General features: G+C 34.3%; 1 protein-coding gene across 3 annotated transcripts in view; it reads left to right on the top strand.

Moving 5' to 3' along the window:
* The window catches only part of LOC143229212 (XK-related protein 6-like), a 49,368-nt gene that overhangs the window by 7,825 nt on the left and 21,335 nt on the right, over positions 1-20,208 (top strand). For all 3 annotated transcript variants that reach the window (XM_076461209.1, XM_076461207.1, XM_076461206.1), the window contains exon 2: positions 8,588-9,211. In XM_076461209.1, the coding sequence (XP_076317324.1) occupies positions 8,766-9,211 (446 nt within the window). In that variant the 5' untranslated portion in view covers positions 8,588-8,765. The remainder of the gene's footprint in view (positions 1-8,587; positions 9,212-20,208) is intronic.

Raw genomic sequence — 20,208 nt, 5'->3', positions numbered from 1 at the left:
GCCTGTTAGTCTTCCTGGCAAGTTATGATAGTTACAATTATGCTACAGAAAGTCCTTTACAACTTGTATTACTGTAGTTTTTCTCTTAATGTTGTAGACTAGATATAAACATTAGTTTTATGCTATTTATGTTTTTTTTTAAACTTTTTGTTTTACCTTGATTTCCTTTTATGAATTTTACTAAATTTAATTTTAACTTTTTACCGGATGTTTCACGCTTTGTGCCATAAAACACCAAATCAACCATCCAACTAATCTTTCCTCATTATATCTCTACCTGGTTTATTTTTGCTTTCATGGCTTTATGCCTTATCTTTCAAGCTTAACTGGCTCCCATATTCATCTTTTTAATCAGTTGAATTTACTGTTCTTTGACTTCTAGTCTTTGAAGTCATCTTTGACAATTTGTGAGTCAGATTCATTATCTGCTATTTTCATTTCTAGTGCTCAGTTTTTCCATTTTGCGACTTCCTTCTGTCGTTCCTCATGTTGGTAGCCCTTCTTGATTCTCCTTATCTCCTTTATTGAGAATCTAAATCTCTCCTTTTTTTTACTATCAGGACTAATTACACTTGCTCTTTCATTTCTTATCTTACTGAGTTCCTCTGTCATTGAAATATTTTGAAAAGAGTTACACTCATATTGCAAGTATTCCTCCTTTCCCTGTTTCTCTAGGACCTTTGCTTTTATCCTTGTTTTGTCTGGAGGCTTTTGGTAGTTGCTTGATTCCCTGATATAAAAAGTTTCAGCTGCTCATTATCAGTTTCACCTCCCATATGATACTGTACACCTTCAAACACCTTTAGGAAGCAATATTCATGTGACTGGAGAAACAAGTCATTGACCCCATGATGTGGATTCCTGTATGTGGTGAGGGGACCTCCCAGAGAAGGTTCTGTACTTTCATTTTACCTCCTCTGGGATCTAAACATCCACCTGCATGTTTGCCTTGCATGGTGACCTGTGAAGGGTAGGAGAGGATCCTGGTGGTTGAGGGGTCCAACTCCAACACACCACTTTGGCCTTGAATTCCTGAAGAAGGGCAGTCAAGGGGTGGCCCCCCAAGATCAATTGGCTAGTCCATTTGGGCCAGGGTCAACTGAGTACCATTGTAGGACATCCTCAATGGGTGTAGTGGACATTGTCTGATACTGTAGTTTGGGTATAGTGCTCACGAAACCCTGGCATCCCTGCAGTGACCTCATATGGCACTGTAGTGTGTCCCCTCATAAGGCTCTATGGTGGGTGGGGTCAGTGGGCACTAAAATATTCTTTTTTTTAAAATATGGATACCTCTCAAATAAAAAAATAAACAAGCATGACAGCATAGAGAAAAATTCAGCTACTGGCAAACGACCATGCATTGATGACTGTGTAGGGTCAAACCCACAACTTGAATCTGTCCTGCAATTTTTAATTTTACATTCTTTAACTGAAAAACCCTTAGGGCAGATGTGTTTCCATTTCTTATTCAGATGGGTTTAGAAGCGCTTGCTGGCTCTTCCAAATTGGTAAAAAAATTACTGACTGGGGACATTTTTGTGAAAACATCTACATCACAACATTTCAAACTCCTCAAACTCCTTTGTGAACCTGACGATGACCGAAGAAGGTCGAAACGTTGTTCGCTCTTCTATGTACAATATTTTCTCAACCCAAACGAGCCGTTTTTGCATATAAATTTCAAACTCCTCTTGGAATCAAAGGCCATTGGGGATATACCCATTAAGATTACTTCTCATTCTACTTTGAATTCTTCCAGAGGAGTTGTAGTTGAGAGGGATTTAAAGACCATTGCTGAGTCAGAGATCCTTGCATGTTTCACCAGCCAAGGTGTTACAGCCGTGCACTGAATTTTTAGTTGTAAAGATGGGATTATGGAGCCAACAAATGTTATCATATTAACATTTACAACATCACATTCTCCTACAACAATCAAGGAAGGATATCTGAATTGTAAGGTATGGCCTTATATTCCTAACCCTGTTAGATGTTTTCATTGTCAATGATTTGGTCATTTGAAAGCATCTTGACGTGGTTCCTTGACATGTGCCTGTTGTATTGGTAAAGACCATGATGCTTTTGATTGTCAACTAGAACTGCATTGCATTAACTGTAATGGTCCACATCCTTCTTATTTTACTTCAAACTCTGCACCTCTTTTTTTTTTCAACCACTTAGGGCAAGACAGAAAGTAGGACAGGTGAGAGCCATTGCAATTGATGCAATGAGGCTCCATTTCACACTCATAAGCATTGTGGTCCTTGTCACTGCAATTAGCACATGCCAAGAAACCACGACATGACGTCTTTGAGTGACCAAACCTCTGACACTGGAAACATGTGAGAGGGTTTAGAATGTGTGGGAATACTCTGCAATTAAGTTAACTTGCCTTGATGGTGGTAGATGAACAAGATGATGTAAATGTGAGAATGAGGACATTTCTTGGCACCATAATTTCATCTTTGCAAATGGAGATATGCCTCACTGCAGAAACTCCTTGGGTGGAGAAACCAGCGAGAACCTCCAACTCTGGGATGTTCTTCAAATCCCTCTTAACAGTAACTCTTCATGATGAATTCAAAGTAGCATGAGGTGTAACCTCAATAGGTATATCCCCAATTGCCTTTGAATGCAAGAGGAGTTCACTGTGTTGAGATGTGGATGCTTACACCAATATGCCACCAGATCGAAGCTTCTTTACTGACTTTGGAGATCCAACAAGTCCCTCTAGTCTCTTCTGAATGAAAAAGGGAGACATTTGCTCTAGAGGTTTGACTGAAAGTGAATGCAATATAAGAAAATGAAGTACAACTGGTGGTACGGATGGTGAGGATTGCTGCTCAGAGTCTTCAAGATGTGGTCATTTACCTATAGACTGTTTTTTCACTATTTTATTAAGGTTTTTAATTGGAGTATCCATAATAAAGAGAGGGAAATTGTATTATAACACAAAAAGCTCAGAAACATGCTTGGGATAAATTTCATAGATATCCCATGCTTTCAAACCGCATTGCATTTAAGCAAGCCCGTACACATGCTCAGCAAGTTAGACGTCAAAGCCAGAAGGAATCTTGGATTAAATACTAGCATTTCTTCAACCACCAGTTCAAAAGTCATATGGGACAAGATCCAGTAGGTGAGTGGACAATATACTTCTGCCTCCCTCTATATTTTAATGTTCAATGGCCATTCAGCAATGCTGATGCTCAGAGCATTGCCAATACTTTTGGTGAATGTTTCTCTGATGTATCTAGCTCTTCAACATCATCCCCTTCTTTCTTAGCTGCTAAAACCCAAGTTGAGCATCTGCCTCTTTCTTTCTCAACTGATCATCCCTATGACTACAATTGCCTTCTTACACTGGTGGAACTCAAACTTGAGCTTCATCAGTCTGGCTATACATCAGTTGGACCTGATAATATACATTATGAGATGCTATGCCACTTTTCTTACTATTCTCCTGGCTGTCTTTAACATATTTGGCAAGAGAATGTCTTTCCTGATGCTTGGTGCCCAGCTATTGTACTCTCTATTCTTAAACCAAGAACGACGACACCCTTTTATACATATTTTTAAGGCAGGTTTGCCCTTCACATTAGCCAATGTCGGAGGTGATACTGGCCACCTCACTCATGTTTTTACTTTTTTTAAGAGCCTTTGGTCTTTTTAACTTAATTTAAGGTTTTTATTGGACTATATATTGTTTTAGCATGATTTCTTTTACACATTTTAATTTTAATTTTGATCTGAACCCATGACCGGAAAGGCCAACTTTAGGTGACTGAGAGCAAGATTGAACTTGTCTTCCTGGCGTGTCTTAATTTTACATATTTTTACCTTAATTTTCCTATACGATTATAGTATACTACATCTTGTTTGGCATGGATAGCCTAGTAGCTTTGTGCCAATAAACATGAAATACCTACCTACAGGCCATTGAAAGGGTTTGCAAACTTTCTCTGAATTTTTACTTCCACTTTTTTGTTGTTCCCCAATAGATCAAGGTGTGGCATCCAATATTTGCCTCCTTTATCCAGAGGCTTGAAAATTGTTGTCCTCTGTTCCATCTCAGACATATACTACTGTAACAGTAAGAGTGCAAAAAGATCTTTCCATGCCTCCATCAGTCTTTCATCATATAAAGAGTCTTTTGTCTTCCATGGTTGCAAGAATTGACAAGTTGATACCTACTCCTATCTGTCCTCACTGTTGCATCCAGTGACTGCTCAGGTCCATTTTTTTTACCCCTGAGATGTAGAGCCTTTAATTGGTCATACTCTCAGTCGCTGGAGTTTCCATCTTTAGTCAGAGATCTGCCCAATCATCTCCAGCCGAGTACCATGGAGGTAGGTTGCAGACTCCTTTCTTCATAAAACAAATGAAGTGGTCACAAACATAAAAAAATTATCTTTCCAGTTCTCCTCCACCTAAATAAAAATGACCACTTTGATGCAGTGGAACTTTTTATCCCAATTTGTATTACACTAAGGCCTTGATTGATTCCTATCATCTCTTGTGCTTCTCTTTACAGTAAGTATGAAAACTGGCAGTTCTTCACTTATTTCTTGGAACTTGATGTTGCTGTGATTAGTCTTCGATCTGTTATTGACAGTGTGGAGACAGTAATTGATTATATAATTTAAACAGCTGTTCAATCAGTCATTAAAACCATGATACTGTTCCCACTTTATTCTTGTCCATGATGATGGTGGTCTTCTGCCTGTAAAACAGTATAGAAGACCCAGAAATGTACCTGGGATACATTTTGCAGGTATCCCACTCTTTCCAACTGTTGCTTTCCAATGGGCCAATGTTATGCTCAGCAGTTCAAATGCCAAAGTGAGAAGAAATCATGGATTAAGTTTGCCACCAGCATCTCTTCTACCACCAGTTCCAAAATCATCTGGCACAAGATTCAGAAGGTCAGTAGGAAATATTCTTCCCATCTTGTTCTCCAGTGGTATATACTCTTTTGGAGAGTTTTTATCATCTTTCCAACATTTCTATCTCTTCTCCTAACTTCTCAGGGTGAATAAATGACCCTTTTCTTTTGGTCTGATTGTCTGTATGATTATAATTGCCCATTTACACTGGTCAGTGTAAGTTTGCTCTTCGTCGATCTGGCAGTACAACAATTGGACCTGATGATATTCACTGTGAGATGCCATATCTTTTCTCATCTATATCTCTTGCTCTTCTGGTTGTTTTCCAGAGGCTTGGTGTAAATTTATTGTTCTTTTCTTGAAGCCAAGGAAGGATCTCAAGACTCCTTCTAATTATCATCCAAATGCTTCAACTGTCTGTCTCTGTAAGGTATCAGAAAGGATGTTTAATGCACATCTTGTTTAATTCCTTGAATCAAACAACCTTCTCTCATCTACCCAATTGGTCTTCATTGACATTTCTCCACTATGGACCACTTTATTTATCTTGCAACCTCAATCATTGAAGTCTTCCTCAAGAGAGAACTTCTTGTTTCTGTTTTATTTAATCTCAAAGGCTTATGGCACTACATGGAAGTTTGCTTTTTTGTGGGACCTCTATTGCACGAGTTACATGGCCATTTACCCATTTTCATTCGTAACTTTTTACTTAACAGTTAGTTCCAAGTCCAAGTGGATTTGACCCTTACCTGATCTTTCACACAGGAATTTGGAATCCCTCAAGGTTGTGTTTTGAGGGTCACCTCCTTTTCTCTATCATATTACTAAAAACTTCTTTCATTATTGCAAATGGCCTCTATGTCAATGACTTCCACATTTCTTGTTGGTCATCAAACACAAGGTTTATTGAATGGCAGTTTTGAACTGCCATCACTTGCTTATTAAAAAGTGAACCACAGCAAACAGTTTTACACTCTCCTTCTCTGAAATCATTTGCATTCATTTTTGCCACTGGTTGGATGTAAACCCTGATTTTGAGCTTTGTCTTGGACCATAAGCTTATATTCATTTTTTTCATTAAGCAGTTTCATGTCAAGTGTAAAAGGGCATTGTTTGTAGATCCTTCTTTTGGCCTTCATATCAAAACACAGTTGGCTGAATTGGGTCTGTCATTGGATAATGCTGCAGAATCAAGTAATTAGTTCATCTCACCATGGCTTATTGCCATCCCTACCTGTGACTTTTCTTCTGTAGAAGATATGTTCTGAATGGACGTACCATCTTCTTATTGCCAAAAATCTTATGAACCATTTTTCTTTTCCCATTTTTACAGATGGTTTGAAATGAAATAATTTTGTTGTCTTTGTCATGGTTTGTTGTGGCTTAGTGGTTGCTTACAGCATCCTCTATACATTTTTTGTGATCACTACCACATTTTATGCCATCACTCTTGCCTTGGATCACATAGAAGCTAAGTGGTATACTAACTCTACTCTTTGTACTGATTGTTTGCTCCCTACTGATCCTGGAATCACTTAACATTAGTTTTCATCTTGTTCTTATAGACATTATGAAGTGATTGGCTTGGTTTTCTCCACCATTGATTTCTATCCAATTTTTTGGGATACCTGGCCATATCAGTATACTAGGGAACAAGCTTGCAGACACTGCAACTAGGTCTCTCTGCTCATGTCCTGTCACAGTTGTGCCTTGCTTTTTGCCAGTTGGCAGTCAGTTTTTGGTGAACAACTTCACAACAAGCTTTTCCAGAACAAGTCTACTGTTCTCATTTCACTATTTAGCTTCAATAAGGATTGATGGAAAGAAGTTGTCTTCTCCAGGATTCCCATTGGTCACAGTTTTTAACCCATTGTAACACTCAGATCCCAGTTGTTCATATTTTACTTTCATAACACAATTATGAGCAAGAGTGATGGCACCAGTTTAGACATGTATTTTCTAAGGGTTTACCCATTATGTTGAAGGGTGTCAGCTTGATTGTGTTTTTAGCTTTTTGCAGGCTATTGGCCTTTTTATTTCTATTTAGTTTTTCACCTACTTTTTGGACATTGTTTCACTCTTAATTTTTTTTTTTTTTACATTTGATTATATTTTAGTTGAGATTTTTGCCAGTCGTTTGGTACAGATAACCTAGTTGTTTTTCACCAGTAAATACAAAACAGCAAACCAAATAACTGGTGACAATGTGTTTTTGTTGCAGTCTGATAAGTATATGGTTTATTTCAAGATTAGCTTAGTAGCTTGATGCACACCATTAGAATATATATACACACACATTAGTGACATCTAGAATGCACAAATGCAGATTTTCAAAATCCAGCCCTGATATCAGTCAATCTTGGATGCATAGATCTTATATTTCACTTATGTTGCAGACTTTCATGAAGTGCCTTTTTTCTGCAGCTGGCATGGGGCCTTAATGACTGACACTAGGGAAGGTAAGTAGATATGCTTATCACAAGTGCTCTTTTGAAACTCACTGTGTCAAAACCAGCTAAGGTTGAAGCTTGTCCAAACCATAGTTTCTTTTCTCACCTTCTTTACAAGCTTCAACCTCATTACACATGTTGCCTGTATGCAATCATATGAACAGCTATGTACTTATTCCACCCATTCTTACAACACAGTTTGTCTCTTATATTCTCCTAAACAGGCTAAGAGTATACCCTGGTTAAGACTACATGCAGTCTCCCATGTGCCCCTGAGGAGCCTCTGCCACTAGGCATCGCACAAACTTTCTTTCAGTGTTTTCTAAAGTTAGCACACATAAGTAATTTTTTTTATTTGTTCCTCGACTGTCTCAACGTGGGATTCTACCCATTCTATGTGTGAAGATCAGTATTCCTTTTGCACGTTACCACATTTCTTACCTGAAAATGAATTTCTAATAGATATCCACCTCCACACACAAAAATTAGAATATGAGTATGAAAGTAGAGGGATTCATTGTGCAAGGAGGTGTATTGTACTCTTGTTTGTAGAGGGTTCTGCTATAGAATAATGTGGTTTCATTTAAAATCAGGTGATAATTTTCACAAGATTAGTAGCTCTCAAGTCTCTAAAGCTAAACTCATGAACTCTTAGAGAAAAGAAACTATTCTGTTTTGTGTGTGGAGAAAAGTATTTACCAGAAATACATTTTTAGAGAAGGGAGATGTCATCTTTTGAATATTACCATTTTACAGCATTCCAGTTATTAAAATAATTGAAATAAATCCATTTTGCTTGTCCTTGAGCTCAAAGCTGGACAATGGGCTATCTGTTCTCTTCTCACCATGAGTATCAAAACTTTATTTATAGCTGTAAAAGTTTCTTTTTAGCTATCTCATTAGAATAATCAATTCGTTGAATGTAACATGTCCAATGATTAATTAGTCAGCAAACTCCAGTTCTAAATGTGTACTTCATGATTTCTACTCCTTTTTTTATTTTTTTGAAATTACCATGATTTCTCTACATGTTGAATACTAAACTAATCATTTGTTCCCTAGAAATATTTTCAGGTTACAGTTATAAAATGTTTATTGTATATAATTAATGAATCATGTACTAAAAGATGTAAACTCTTTTTATATCAGATTTAAATTTTTTCTTTGATAGCTAGGACTTTTGATTATTTTGTGCAATAAATGTGGTGATGTCTAAGTTGTTTTTTTTTGTGTTTTTTTTTTGGTTTACAGGCATTTTCTCTAATTGGTGTTCAAGGAAGAAACGAGAAGACATCACTGAGAGTCCTTTGTAATTTCATATTTGCCAATGAATTGTAACAAAAGTAGTTAAACTACTATGTATTTTACTTGTATGTAGTCTTAGTATTTACTTTTCATGATGTTAATGCAATACTTCAACTGAGTAAAGATGGCTCATCTCAACAGTGCTAATAGTTGTCAAGATAGTGTTGAAAATCATCTGAAAAGAGAAAGTAATGAAATGACCGATGAGGGCAATGGAGCACCTCCGACACAAAGTGATGTTGCCTCATCAGAAACACTTGATGCTATACCATCAGATGACAATCTCAAGTTTACTGTATTTGATTGTATATTACTTTTATGGTGTCTTGGAAGTTTCATATTTGACACTGGTAGTGATTTGGTAATGTGTTTCTTGCATTACCATAATGGGAACATGTGGTATTTTGGATTAACTGTTACCTTTGTTGTTGTACCTGCTTTGACAATGACAGGCTTCAGTCTACGTTGGTATTTGTTGGATGAAAACAACCAAGAAATGGCACCCGTGTCTCGTGTTCAGTGGGTTGTTCGTGTTGTTTTTCTCATTCTGCAGTTGGGACCAATAATAAGGTAATTTTTTTATTATTATGAACAAAATGAATTATATTAAAGTCTAAATTTTGTGACTGAACCTGTAAAATCTTCATATTTAGTTTACCATGCCAAGTTTGAAAATAAGCAACCTGATAAGGACAGCATCTGGCAAAAAAAGTGGCATTTGCCTGGAAGAGTTGTGTCAATACTGGACATACTGTCCAGCATGGTACTCATGGCTAGTATTTCAGTCTGCAATGTTATTTCAAAGTACCTCTTTTCTAATGGGTTCGGACAAATTGACCAGTCTTGTAAACACTTTTGTACTCATTATAGTTTTCATAAAATAATTTTTAACACGTGGTATATCTTCAGAAACATTGGTAGACCTTAAGTAAGCATTACAAAGCCTTTACTACACAAAAAATAAAATATTATAATGTTTTTTTTACAAAAGAGCTCTCCATGAATAATAGATATTTCTCTATAGTACTGTATTACTAGTCTGAGTGTCAAATGATTTTCATGTTAATATTAAAAATACTTTTCTTCACCTTCATCTGAAGAGATCTCAAATTTTATTTGAATAATCTCTTAAAACCTCATGAATTTAAATGTTTTTATTTGGTAAAAATTTATATCTAATCTGTTATTTTCTCTATTCTAACTTCATACGAAGCTGGTCAATTTGACTGACCTTTTAACCATAAAAAAAATTAAAATAAATTTAAATTACACTTTTGATACACAGATACACTTCACTTGACAGGAATGCTAGCTAGCTTTGTACTTCACACGTTTGTTTTTCTCACGATGAAAATATCTAATGTCCTTATAGAAATACTAATGTCCAAAGTTAATTTAACAAAGTTAGTGGTGTTCAAGATGTATAAACATTCCTGGTTGAATATCTGTAGTTTTCCAATTAATAAATGTTTGTCACATTTATAGTTTCCAAGGTTGATCGTATTTTGACTGTAGTGACCAAAAATAATTCTTTAAATGTTTTTTGGTGTGTCAATTTGTAATCTTTTGGTGAAATTCTAGAAATCTCATTTGGCCCAACAATATTCCAAGATACACTAGTGCTTTTGTAAAATATATATTGTTGATTCTTACTCTTGAGAATCTTCTACAAATTTAAAGAACAGGTGGGACTTGCACAATACACATTTAACAATATATGTTACATATGTTAAAGTGAAACCTAGACATTAAAATAAATAAATAATAGTAAATCTATTAAAGAGGGCAGTATAAGAGAAGAAAAGCTACTTATGAGAGATGTAACTATTTGAAAATACATTTTCAGAGTATAGGAATCTTAATTTTTTAAACCAGGTAATTGTAAAAGATTATAGAAAAAAACAATTAATTTGCAGGTTTTAGAATTGTTTTGTAATATAAAGAATTTGAATTGTTCTTTGAAAATAGGTTCATATGGCATATTTAACACGTGGACTATGTTGTTATTTTTTGCATAATTCTGCCTGTTGTTAAAACATTTCAAGATCCATTCTGAGTTATTTAGAAAGTCTAATCTGTATCTTTAAAAAAAACAAAAACAAATGAAATGACAGAACTTGGTATGTGGAAAATATTATTTGACAGGTACTGATTATGTTATTACTTAAAAGTAAGTGTAAACAGTTTAATGTTAATTATCGTACATCCTTAATCTGTATCTAAATTCCTGGTTAGTCATTTAAGGTGAGAAAAATAAGTAAAAAAATTTTTTTACTGTGGAATGTAAGGGAATTTAACTTGATTCAGGTGTTTATAATTCATAAGAGCTTGGACAATTTGCATATGGTTCATATGTTTGAATTTTGGGTTGAAAGAGTTTGAAATGTGAGCTGTAATAATAAGGTTCATAAATTTAAGTTGAAAACCCTTTATTTGATTTGATCTTCATTAACATTATTTCTTAGTTAAAATTATAGGTTTTTAGAATGTTTTGCTTTTTAGTGCTGTATGTATGTTAGGAGCTTCTTTGTTTGTTCTCCCATAGGTAAATTAATTACATTTGTATGTTTTGATATTTTGATGAATCAAATGGCTTTCTATCATTTTCAAATTACCTCTATGTTAACTAGAGTTGATTTGATTCAAGTGTTTAGAATTCTTAAGGACTAAAAACAAATTTGTGGAAGATGTGTATGATTGTTATAAAAATATAAATTTATGGGAAGAAGCTTAAATATTAAAGATAATTCACATTTTGGAAATATATAGCCAAGCCTTGTTTTTATGTAACTATTATATATTTAGAGTCTGGTGATTATCTCAGTTAATCAGTACAAACAATTACTTAAGAGTGTATATAATATTGATTAGTGCCATGTAAAGCAATAATTTAATATTAATCATAATTAAATAAATAATCACAAGTATAATAAATCAAAATAAATGTTTTTGACATGGTACATCACTCTTCCTCATGTAAAAACCAGTCTCTTTTAGTGCTTCCTTTTATATGTAAAATGTTTTTGCATGCCACAAGCCTTGAAGCTCCCACCCTTGTGGAATTGACTGATTTCAAGTTGTGCCATATTCAAATAATCATGTGACAACTCTTCACCAACAAGAGTGCTACAGGCACACACACATAAAAGATGCATGTAACTTCCTCTATTAAATTATACTGAACCAACACTTCTGATTTTGGAGTACTCATGCCAAGACATTTTCTTTTGTGCTTTTCATATTGTTCAACTTTATGAATTTATTTTGTTAAATTCCCAAAATTGAATTTCTTTATAATTCTCTCAACATATGTTTTGTAAAATTGACCAACCAACTGACTACTTTGTACTCATTTCAACTCTTTACAGATTTAACACAACTAAATTTTCACATATCTTTACAAAATTTGGCAGTCTTTCAGTTAACATTATAAGTCTTACACATACAAAAATAAATCATTATTTTCAGTGAAGTATTTTTAATAAACGAAAATAAAAGTTTTTCCATAAATATATTGAGTATTTGTTTTGAATAGTCTGTATGCAAAGTGATTTTCATGTTAAGATTAAAAATACTTTTCTTCATCTCAAATGTACTTTTTGTAATCCCTAAAAGCTTCTAAATATATTTTAATAAATAGTTTTCAGTAAATCTTTATGCTGTATCTGTTATTTTCTCTACCTTAAGTCAGAATGAGGTTGGTCAATTTCACTGACCTTGTAACCACCAAAAAATCATTGAAATAAATTTAAATTATCCTTTTTTTTCTTTTGAAAGTGACTTCAAATTGTAACATGAAACTACATTCATTTAAGTAGTTTTAAGCTCATAAAAGTGTACTTTTATTTTACCTAATCTTATGTTAACTAACCTAAAGAAATTTCAATTTTGACATTTTAGTTATTTTTATAATAAGAAATAAATACGAAAAATATGGAATAAAGTACTAAACTGATTCTTCTTTTTCTTGCTGTCGATTGTTGATCTTAAACATATCTTTTTATACTTGTGGTAGATATGCACTAAGTAATTTTTTTTAAATAAACAATGGACCAAAGAACATATAGCATGCAAAAAGTAGACAATTTTCTCTAACTCTTAAAGTTTTTCTGGCTTTTTTACTATGTAGCAAGAGCTGTTACAAATTCATACAATCTAGTCATTAACTTTCCTGTGAGAATGAAGCTTGTACTGATAGTGAAATTGACAATTCTCCATTTAGAAAACAGTGTTACATAATGTGTCATTTGTTAGATGAAAACATTGGCTATCTTCTGGTTATAGATAATCAAGAATTAAATGTTAAAGAGAACTATTAACAAATCATGAAAGAGGGCATGTTGAAGGTGGGTGCAGCAAAGGGTTCTGACTTTCTATTTGATAACTCTGTAACCAAACAAATTTGAAGACTGTAAAAATTGTTTTTTTTTAGTAATGATGATTTTATTGTGAATAATTTGTACTTCTTCTTGCCTTATTTATTCTCCTGTTATTTGTTTATTCTATTTCTCTTTCCAAGGCAATCCACAGCAAGCTTGAGAGTTTTTTGAGAAGAAGCATCTCCCTAATTAACTCCATGTTAGCACATTTGTCCTCTTAAGCTTTTGCTTTGCACACATGATTTCACAGTTGTTAATATCTCATGGGTTGAGGTGCTGTCTTTTGTCAAGTTTATCTTTCTTCAGCAGTATGTTTTTGTTGATGTTCTTGAGACTTAGGAATCACATGTGGAATCAGTGCATCCATACTATCCTATTTTTTAAAAAATGTTTCTTTTTCTGTCTGAGCCTAGAAATGCCCCTATTACTATCACCCATCATAACCTTTCTCAGCTATTATCAGTTCATCATCTCAATTTTATTTGACCTAAACAGTCACCAACAGTGATGGTGACTGCTTGGTAGGCTCTTGTCCAATCTTATCTGATTGTGTTCCCCTGTGGCAACCTTTCATTTCAGATCTGTAGGTCATTCAATTTCTTTGTCCCTCTCTGTTGTCTCAAGTACCCATTTCCTTTGCATTGCTTCAGGGTGCTATTACCAGTCAGTCCATCTGAGATGGTATAATACTATCTACAGTTTGTTCATCATAGGATAGTTTATCAGTTTTGCTTCCTGTCCTTTGTGCTGGCTTTGGCCTTCTGTGCTTTTTGTAGGGTGGTCAAAGTATTTGCCTGACACTTACGTGCTCAAAGGTTGTACTTCCATCATTACACAGACGTCTGACATTTGTTGTTCTGAACAGGAGCCCACCAACCACAATTATTGACTGCTACTGGAGGTTGCTTGTGTGGGCTGGTTAATCAAAGTGAGAAGTTGTTCCTTTTACCTACACAATTTCTTGCCCATATGGAAGTTTTCTTAACACAACACCCATTTTAGTTGTTCTCTTTCATTTAATCCAATGGAACTTTCAGTTCTCCATGCCCTTAGTGCTTCCTCACTTATAGCTTGCAAGGTACTATTGCTTTAGGGAATATAGTCTTCCATGGAAGCTCTGATCCCCTTGGGTCATGCATATGTGTGATCTCTTTAGTGGGCTGTACATGACCAGTAGAATCTTGTGCAGGATCCTTTCTAACTTCCGTTTTCTTTGTTGGTGATATGCATTGGAGGTTGGGCAAGACATCACATGTTAACAGACTTCCAGTTTCCTTTTCCTCATATGGATTTACACATTTTCATGGATGCTTTTTTTCAGGGCTGTGGGTCGTGGGTCGATCAACAGAAAGCTTCAGGATGGTGGTCTTTGGCTGCAAGATCTTATCTTATCAACATCCTGCAGCTTCTGACTGTACATTGTAGTTTGGTTCATTTTCTTCATCTTGCTATAAATAATCTGGTAATGATCTCTTTCAACAAATCTACAGTGGTTGGTTTTCTCAGTCCTTTCATTTTTATACTTTGGATCTTCCTTTCTGGGCCCACTTGCTTGATATTCATGTTAAGGGTGCATTTAGTCTTCTTGAAGATAGACTTTTCCTTCTAGGCAAACTCTTTCTGATAGATTAGTCAGTCAATTTTCATGTTTTTTGGTGGCTTTGTCTTTAGTAGAGTATTCATCATCTGGATACATTTGCACTTTTGTATCAACCTTAGTCACTGGTGTTTCATCCAGCTCTTCTGTCTTCCATCATCATACCTGGTTTTTATCTGGTCCTTGGCTAGGAGATCCAATTATCATGCTACCTTTTCCACACTTTTCCTTTTTCTGACACTGCAGCATGCTTACCTCTCCTACTCTTACCTTCTTAATGCATTCCTGAGGGATTCATTGTCTGCATTGGCAGGCTCTCCTTTGGATCAGGATGTTAATGCTGTCATCATGTTGAATGTTTATCCTTTCCCTCAAGATTTATTTTCTTCTCCTCTTAGGCTGTGGATGCTGGAGGTCAGATTTGCGTGCCATTAACATTTCACACACATTTCCTTCCCAAATCTTTGGTGACTTTTCTCTTTCACCAATTTCCTTCCTTCCAATTCTCACTTTTATCCTCTGACAAATTGGGATAGGCTTCTATATCTTGTTACGTGCTCTTTGCTGTTATGTTGCTCAAATGAATTTCTTCTATAGTGCTCCCACTCCCATTTATTACTTGAGAGGTATCCTTTGTTTGTGATATTTCTCCTTCCACCCTCACCAGTTTGTTTCAGCTATAAATTTGATTGACATATTCTTCATCATATTTTCCTGCCTGTACTTTGTTCTGCATGTTCATTTATCAAATGAGAGACCTTACTTTTTCCCTGGGATATAGTCTTTGTCATCCCTTGGAGAAAATTCTTCACTCAGATGTATGGAATACTCTGCATACATTCATATCTCACTATTTGCATCAAGTTGCTGTATCTTCATCTCTAGGTTATTGTCTTCTTCCTATACTCATTTCTTCAGACCTCAGTGATACTATAATTTGATAATTTATCTTTTATATTTTTTTTATATCTTTTTAAACCATAATCATCCATAGCCACATGGCTAAAGCAGAAGGGAATATCTTCCCATTCTTGCTGTGCTTTGGACTGAATAAATCAGATATGGTCTGATTTTTCAAAATAGGGTTTAATAATCACCTATTGCAGTCTCAGTGTTGTCACTACTCTGGATTCTCCACTGTGCTTTCTCCCCCCTTTTGCTTCTAGTAGTGTATGGAAGTCCTTACCACCTTCCATATCCAAGCCACTGAGGTGGTGAACCATGGAGGCATCCTTCTGAATGTAATAATGAGAAACAATATACACAAACAAAACCATTTAGTTGAAAATAGGGTGATGATGTTTTATTAGTGTAGACAACAAGTTGTTCTTCATTTTATATGTCATTAGAGTGAGCTGTCAAAATTGCAGTTCACCCCTTCATCCTACTTTCCTGTGTGAATGCCAGATTTGAATTTGAAACTGTATTTAGAATTTAGAATTGAATCAATCAACATAAGTCATCACACATGTATTAAAAATGTCACTTTCACTCATTCAATCATGCTATAGTTACTCCATCGGTATTGTGGGTCATGATGTAGGTTTAATACATTTCTTCCTCTTTCTCTATCCCTTGATGTTCTTATTATCCTAAGGATGTTTTTGCATTTGGGATGGTTCCTGTCATATTGATTAAGTGAGTCAGTTTACTGTGTTCACGCATCTTTTCAGTACGAGATGCTGGGCTTCCAGATTAATCAGTTGATTTCTCAGTTTGTTGTCATGTGTCCTGTTTATTGGTTAGGGGAGAGATGAGGTAAAGACAGTATGATCCTTTTTACTGTCTCCCCCCCACATGGATGTTGATTCCCAGTGGCAAAGTTTTATATTATAGTTGACTTATTGACAGTGTCACCCTTCTCTGACCTCCATACAGATACTGGTTCTCAATGGCCTTTGCTTTTGGATGTAGTGGACTTGCTGTGTATGATCCATTGCACCTTAGCCACTCTACACCTGGGGACACATCCTTTTACTCTTACTCACATTTATTTTTTTGGGATTGAAATTTATATATAGTTCAAATCTCTGTCCAGTCATAGTTCTCTCCCTATTGGATATGCTTTTCCATATTTCTACCCATAACTGCACATATTTCCACAGCTGGCAATGAGTAAACCTGTTTCAGAAGTGGTGTAATCTCCATTGTATGATCATCTACTCCAACAATCTCTTTGGGAGTGTTCTTTGGACACTTTTGAAAACTGATGCTTCCTTTCTCTGCCAAAACTCAAAATGATAGCTTGGGAGAATTGAATAGAGGGAGTCACATGTGTCAAGAGAACTTGTCACACTCTTATTGGTTCAGATGTGTCACATGATGATTAGCATGCAAGACGCTTTGGAATCAGTTGATTCCAGATGAGTGGGAGCTTCAAGGCTTGTGGCATGTGCTTTTAAAAAAAATTTTGCATATAGAGTACAGCATTGAACAATAATATCTATTTATATTAGTGGAAGTAAGTACCTATTGGAACTATATTTTCAGTATGGGAAAGTTATAACTTCCAGTTAATACTGTTTTTGATTTCCAATTGTTCAAGTAAACAAAAATGTTATTATTACAGCTTTTCATTATTATCTTTGATCACCTGAAGTTTGTACAACTAAATCAATGTCATAACTAACAAAAATAATCTTCTTGTTAAAATTTGTTTTCAATTATTCCAAATATTTTGAATTCAAGTGAGTGAAATGTTTACTTTTTTTAAATTTTTGATTGTTCAGTTTAATTTTATCCATATAACTGGAGCAAAGTGTTATATTCAAAATTTATGTATGTAACTTTAGTATCAATTTTATGTCAGTAATCTTGTCATGAAAACAAAAGCTTATAATTCATATTTTTATATCCCCTGAGCTTTAACTTCTTAGTTTAAAAAAAGAAGTACATATCTCAAACTTCATTTTCTTGTGTCAAATGATGCATTTGAGCTCCAATACCACTTGTTCAAAATTCTTTAGCTTATAAAAGAGGCATGTGGATTAGAAACTACATAAGTATAAGCTGAGTCTGAAATTATAACTTTTGTGCTAAGGTATCAATAAAATCTTTAAACCCACATTCCTCTATCTCTGTAACTTTTGCAGTTGTTTACTATTTAATGTATATAGCTTATGGACATGCTTATAGCCAATAGTAAATAGTGTAAAACCCATGTAGAGAACCTTCAATATTCTTTCCATTATCCTCTAGTCACCAAGAATTGCCTTGTGTTTTGATCAGATATGGTGTTCTGAAAAGAAACAGAATTTTGTAAACTCACTTATAGTTTATTTAAAAGGCTGGGTAAAATATAATAGTTTTCAGAAATTTTATTCCAACAGGTGATTTTGTATTCTAAATTGTGTATTTGAGAATTAAAATTATTCTTTTTGTATTCTAAATTGTGTATTTGAGAACTAAAATTTTTCTTTTTGTATGTCTAAATTTGTGAGGAATGTTCAGGTCAGAATGTGTAATATTTTTACTGGAGTTGCATACAGCTCATAAATACAATGAAATTATGGAAATCTTTGTTTTTATGTATATTTTTGATTATTTTTCCACATTTTTTTAAAGAAATAGTAACTAAAATGTAAAATAAAAAAATATCTTCAAATGACCCTACCATAATTTCAGTGAAATAAAACCCTGCAAAATATAATACAGATCATGTGCTGTTTACATTAGTTCTAGGAAACAGCTAATAGACCATTGCTGTAGTGTTTTGCAACATACAGAGGCTTACTATTTCAATGATATAAAGTATAGTAATAAAACCACAACATTAAAAGAAAATAGATGTGAAAAGCATTATCAGTTTCAACTTGTACTTGGGAGCAGGTCAAAGTACACATCATGATTTTATTTACAGAGTTAAATTTAAAACTAATTTAAAAACTATATTTATAACTGACGTTGAAACAAAGCAGTATTCAAGCTTTAATATTATCCAAATTTTAATTTCAAAATGTTTTAAAAAATTCTCAGTTTTCAGTCATTTGTTTTTGATACATATGCTCTCTCATCTCTCCCATTTAAGTTCAATAACACAACTTTTATAGGGCCTAACGAATCAGGAACACAAACTATACATATTGATAAGAAATAATATAAAATTTGAACCTCTATTTCTGATATGGTGCTCCCCTCCTCTCACAAGATTAGCTTGTTCTGTTTTTTGCTGCCCTCTATATGCAGACTTTCTTATAACACTTGCCACAAGTGGATGGACAGAGTTCATACTTTGGTGGGCATCACACTTAATCTTGCACATCCATATTTACATCTGTTTATGAATGCATCCTTTCCTGACTGGGTTGCATGTATCAGCCACTGAGTAGCTTTAGGTTAATTTGGAAAGGAAATTTATCTTCACATCAGTGTTCTATCTTCAGGGGTTGGTTGGTCATGATCCACTCTAACAATTCAACATTGCTGGCTGATGTCGATCACCAGGAGGGACCTGGTTGAGATCCCTGTGTTTTCTCGTCTTATATCTTCTGGCTTGAGTCCATAATCATCAGATTCATTTGATGATGTATTGTGTACCAGGTGCTTTCAACTTTGTGGTGGATTGTCTGTTTTAACCAGACTGGGTTTATCCAATGGAGCTATTCATTTATTTCTTTTATTCACTTGTTAACTTATATGACAGACACAACATATTTTTGTGTAGAGGTGTCATAAGTTAATTTGTTTAGTTTTATGATCAAAGATGATAATTTGCAAGAAAAACTTGGCATGTTAGGTAAAGTCATTGCTCCAAGCAGTAATGGAGGTTTTTAACCTATTTCTAACTTAATTAAAAATACAAATAACTTGTTGTAAGTTTAGGGAATTCTTTTATTAGTGTATGATGAATTATTTGTATCCCAAAACACACATTTCAGAGCTATATGGATTATGTTTTGAACAACTATCTTATTAAAAAAAAGTTTCTGGAGCATAGTTTTCAAATACAAATGCTTTAAGCTGAAAGAAGTGCTACATTTTATTTTTTTGTTTATATTTTTACTTTGTTATTATATATTTTTAACAAAAGTAGAATGTACTAATTAAGGTCTACTTTGGTAAGAAAACTTGAATGAAAAATTTAAATTTTCTGAGACCAGTCATTGTCTCATTTTGTGATGTCTACCTGTGTTTCTGACCTGATTGACCATTTATCTGAACCTGTACCAGAAACATCTTGCTATGATTTCTTGCTTTTCATGCAGAGTGCAAGTGCAGTTACAGAAATAAATACATAAAACTTAAAAGAATGCAGATGTTAAATGGTTAGAAGCTAAAGCTGATAAAATAAATAAATATAATTACGTGTTACAATCTGAAATCATTATTTAAAAGAGGTACTGATTTTATTTAATATTTTCAACAAATTTTCATTTTACTTTACATTGATTGTTTAATTACAGTTAATATTAGGATAGTAAGACAGCTGTAAGATCAAAGAAGTCTCAGCATGAAAACTACATTTCTTGAAAACTTTTATTCCAGCTTGAAATCTTTATTCTTTTTCAAATGAACCTTGGAAACTTATTTTTCCTTTTGTTGAAGAATGCATATTTAGTTTTTCCTAAGATTGAATTTGTTAGTTTTATTTG

This window comes from Tachypleus tridentatus, chromosome 10 (assembly GCF_004210375.1).
Source record: "Tachypleus tridentatus isolate NWPU-2018 chromosome 10, ASM421037v1, whole genome shotgun sequence".
Classification (NCBI taxonomy): Eukaryota; Metazoa; Arthropoda; class Merostomata; order Xiphosura; family Limulidae; genus Tachypleus; species Tachypleus tridentatus.
Note: the sequence above shows the minus strand (reverse complement) of the source record. Positions and strands in the feature narration are given on the sequence as shown.